The 5,000-nt window shown below is 45.9% G+C and overlaps 1 protein-coding gene across 1 annotated transcript in view; it reads right to left on the bottom strand.

The window, feature by feature from the left end:
* Positions 1 to 5,000, bottom strand: part of sgcz (sarcoglycan zeta) — a gene marked incomplete at both ends in the record, with an annotated part of 200,847 nt that overhangs the window by 83,930 nt on the left and 111,917 nt on the right. The window contains one exon of the mRNA XM_080837147.1: positions 74 to 268. Within this exon, the coding sequence (XP_080693273.1) occupies positions 74 to 268 (195 nt within the window). The remainder of the gene's footprint in view (positions 1 to 73; positions 269 to 5,000) is intronic.

Below are 5,000 nucleotides of genomic sequence, written 5' to 3'. Positions count from 1 at the left end.
CTCTCTCTCTCTCTCTCTCTCTCTCTCTCTCTCTCTCTCTCTCTTAGTGTTACGCGAGGCTTGTGTGACTTACCACGGTGAAGTTCATGACCTTGAGGATCCAGATGGTCAGGGCCAGATTGACGATCATTGTGACGAGGAGCAGGAGGATAAAGAAGTAGAGGCAGCGCTTCCTCCAGCCGTAGATGCCCACCGGGTACGCCTGCGCACAGCCCGTCCGCTGCAGTGGGTTGGGCTGAGATGCCAGGATGTACTGCTCCTGGGTCATCTGAGATGAAGGGAGAGAAGAGGAAGGGGAGAGATAGAGAGATTATCCATGAGTGTACAGTACTAACTTGTGTAATACAGGTATGGTCTTTCACATTTAAAGCTGCGTACAACATAACACCAGTGCAACAGCTTTGACTCTTTGATTGCTCATTCAAAGAAACAGTTCAGATGAAAAAATAAATGGAAGAGAAAATGAATTTAGTGAATCTAGTGGTATTTCGTCATTCCATGTCATTCCTCGCCTGACACAAAACGGATGGCACATGAAGCAGTGGCAGTAAGAATGACATAACTGTATACCACCATCAGGAGTCTAGAAGAAGTAGAATTTAACATCAAGGCTTGTTTTCTGCTATATGTGCAGTGTATGCAGCTATTAAACATAATATACAGCACCGTGAAAAAAATTATGTTCAATTCTGTGATCACATAATTGCGTAAAAACTGTAGGCACTGTGTCATGCATCATTGTGTCCTGTTAAACCCACCAGTGCACCGCAGACGCTTGCACATCTGCACCCACGAGCGGCATCGGCATCAGCTTAACAAATGGTGCCTTTACTTGTCTACTGTGCTTGCAGAGGTTTCGCTAGGTCCAGTCTAATGATGCTGCTTGGCAGCGAGTCATCGAGCACCATACATATATTCATAATGGGAATCGATGCACAGCGCTGGACTAGAGGCGGCAGTGTGATTCAGTTAATAAACGGTCCCCATTTGTTTCAGTGCTGCTGCTCAACAGGTCAAACAGTAGCCGCAAGACTTCTGCTGCTATAAATATCTGATGGAATAGCATTAGGGTGAGGACATTCTGGATTATTCTGTTTTCTGCTCATTCACTCTCCCTTTTTCTCTCTCGTGTGCTCTCATCAATCTTTCCACAACCTTGTTGGCTTTCTTCTTATTCAGATATTTGTCTTTTCTTGTGCTGTTCTTTCAGCACCACCACAGACTTTTCATCTAATCTCAGTTACCTCTCTCTCTCTCTCTCTTCACTTTTCTTTCCCTCTTTCTTTTTTTTTTTCTTTCTCTCTCTCACTTTTCCACTCTAGCAGTGTATTTCTCAGATCGAACTGACAACACAGCCATTTATCAGGAACCTGCGGTGCTGGGGGCAGTTCTCGCATGGGCCACTGGGGGCAGTATAACCCTTTTAACCTCTTCCCTGCCAGGTGGCTGCTTTCCTGACTCACACACAAGCTCTTCAATCTCAGAGATTACATCTGTGCTGTGGCTGCTGCTATTGAAGATGCTTTCCATCTTTTACCGCCCTCATCCCTTTCCATCTAGCTCTCTCTCATCCCCCTTTTTGTGTGTGCTCTCTCTCTCTATTTATCTTTCTTTCCCACTCCCTCTGTCTTTCTCTCGCCCTCTCTCTTTTTTCCCTCTCTAGTCTTGGCACGTTGACACACACAGATATGGGGAGGAATAGCAATAGATGGGCCATAAATAAGTAATCAGCAGATAAAGGACTGAAATGTAGTGGAGGTGTTTTTCTGGAGGTAAACATCACCAAGTCCTCAGTGGGAATTATGTGTTCTTGGTAAAGGAAGAAGGGGGAAGGCAGTGTGCACACACACACACACGCACACACACACACACGCACACACACACACACAGACATTAAGACAACTGCCGACTGAGTAGGACGCTATGGGGAGATGAATCATCCACTCGTCAGAACAGCATGTCCAGCCATGGGTAGTCAAGCAAGCAGCACAAAGCATTGGACTGTGTGTGTCAGTGTGTGTGTGTGTCTGTTTATGTGTGAGTGTCTATATTTGGGGGGATATATTTTTTTTATGTATGCTTGTGTGTGTGTGTGTGTGTGTGTGTGTGTGTGTGTTTATGTATATATTTGAGAGTGTATGTTCAATGTGTGTCACACTGCATCATTGTTAACAGGGTTGCGTGTGTGTGTGTGTGTGTGTGTGTGTGTGTCTGTAGACCCACACACATTCCAGCGGACTTCCTTATCTGCCTATAAAACCGATAAAAACACAGCTAGTGTGGGGATAAATAGACTTGACCCACAACCACACTAGTGCATGCCTGGAATACTAAATCAGGCACACTGGGGTTTGCAGGCAGGCTGAAGTCAAATGGATGGCTGTTCACCTGCGCCAGAACGTTCTGACAGACACATGTCAACCATGTCAAACCCGACCCTCTGCTAACCCTCAACCGCCGTCATGCTTCCACGAACTAGGCCAGCCAGACAGCAGGGACAGCAGAGGGGATAGACATCAACGCTACGCTGCCACAACATGGCCGACACTGACAAACAGCCCACTGTCACAGTGGATGTATCTGTCATGGTGACAGCAAGGGTCTCACATACACAATGCCATAGTACATATTCATTCACTGAATCACTCAAACTTTGAAATACTAAAACTTTGACACACACACACACTTACATGTATACCCATATTGAATATGTAACACTTCGGTCGCATTCATCTTCAGAGAGCCTTTCCATAGCTATAACTGAATGTTCTCAGACGTGCACTTACACATAGCCTTATAATGTGCTCACACTCTTGCATTCAAAGGGGAACTTAGAGGCCCACGAGGAGCTTTGAAAAAGATACAGCCCTTTAAACACCTCTGCTTATGTGAAAGACATACAGTAGGGTGTGGGTTTTTCTGACAATCTCACTCCACTTGTTAAAATATGAATAGACATTTCGTATATGTGACATTTACGTGGCTTTGAAATCATAAATGCAGTCTGATGAGGCTCGGTGGAAAACAGAACAAAGTCTTGAGCTGTCGTGAGCCGAAAAATTCTTAAGACGTCTCTTCCTTCAAACATCAGCAACTCCCAGCCAGAGAAAAGGAGAGAAAGAAAAAACCAGCCCAACATTTCTTTTTTGGGGGGGTTGAGGGTTGTGTGGAGAGATGGATGGGTGCTAAATCAATATTGCCTCCAAATATCCCTATGAATTTGTGCGATGACATCCACGCATTCACACACAGCGTGGGCTGCATTAACAAATCGATACATCATTTAAAAAGGTCACATCAGATGCCAACACGTTTTAATGCCGCACGGTAGGCAGCGAGGATTTGCTGGTAATTAAATGTTGCTGTATCCGAACAAGCTCCGCGGCTTATGAGAGGTGAGTCATCCCGGGGTTATTGACAGTTATCTCCCAGCCCTCGCAATGTGCCAACCTTCTGTCTAATAGTACAGAAACAGCACGGCCTCGGAGGTTTCGCCCTGTCAGTTTCTGATGCTCGCTTCTTTTCCGTACTTGTCCCATCGGCTGATTGGTGTCACTCCCGATGACTCCTCAAGGATGACACGATATACCCCCGACACCCCTTCGACTGAAGCGTAAGCAAACAACCTATACATTCAATAATCCCTGAAGACCTGCTATGAGTTCATCAATGTAACAGGAAAATATCGCAAAAGCATGACTAGGTGTGACAGAGCAACAGGATTGGGGGTGAGGGGGGGTTGTGTCAATCCTCATTGGCAGAAGCACCATTCATGCTTATTTTTATGTTTTGACAAACTAAAAGCAGCTTGCAGAAGCCTGTAGCCAGAGCATGGTGATACACACACATACACACAACATGTTTTGTTTTTTTTTAAATAGAAAAACACGCATTAAACGCATGGCTGCACCTGTTTGTGTCCACATAACACCCCAAAGCCAGCCATGCATGAGGAAGGAACAACAAGGTTTAACTTAGGTGGAGGTGTGTGTGTGTTTGTACATATCTGTGTATACATATCCTTGTGTGTGTGTTTTCATTCATATCATCACCTACTTCTCTGCTAGATGTGTCATTTTAATTATGTGTGAGTACTAAGACAGCACACGACTGTGTGTGTGTGTGTGTGTGTGTGTGTGTGTATGTGTCTGTGTATATGTGTGGGTATTAGATCGTAGGGCCCATGCCAGCAGTATTTTTGTTGTTGTTGTTTTGCTCCACTCAGAGACGTGCAAACAGCAGCAATGTGTGCAGCACTCATCCGACGGCTCTCTGTTTGTTTTTGCTCTTATTTATTTATCTGCTCCAGGCCTGAGCTCCGCAACCCTCCCTCTCTCCCTCCCTCATGCATACTGGGGATGGGGGTGAGAGATGAGCCCCACTTGTGGTGGCCAGGAAACCAGATGAGTAAATGAAGAGAAAGGCAGACACAAACGGAAAGGAAAAGGGTGGCGATGGCGAGGGGACGAGTGTAGTGTTTTTAAGCTGCTAGGCAACTCCTGTGTGACCAAGCGAAGCATCATCAGACCGATTTGACACACGCACACACACACACACACACACACACACACACACACACACGTACTGACACACAATCACACACACACACCCACATACTGACACACAAACAGAATCGAATAAAAAAGACGTACTACCCCGGAGGGCCAAGGAATTTGGGACTGACCGCAGATTTGACACGGTTGATGTCACTGGGAAAGGAATTCAGGGGGACTTATTCAAGCTGAGCACTTGCTTTTTCATTTCTTTTTCACACACATACACAGACACACACACACACACACACAATGATTCTTACACTCCTGTTCCCCATCAGTAGCTGTGGCTCGGTGCCTGTGAGTGCCATGGCTGCCGTTGCCTCGTTAGAGTAATGCATGTGCTGATGGCGAGCCAGCCGCCATCCTGTGGTTTCTCCCATACCGCACCACCTCTTGGAGCCTAATTAGGTCTCGGCTTTAGAGCCCTCTAAGACTTGCAAAGAA

Source organism: Sprattus sprattus (assembly GCF_963457725.1).
Source record: "Sprattus sprattus genome assembly, chromosome: 4".
Classification (NCBI taxonomy): Eukaryota; Metazoa; Chordata; class Actinopteri; order Clupeiformes; family Clupeidae; genus Sprattus; species Sprattus sprattus.
The sequence above is the reverse complement of the archived record's forward strand: the minus strand, read 5'-3'. Positions and strand labels throughout refer to the sequence as shown.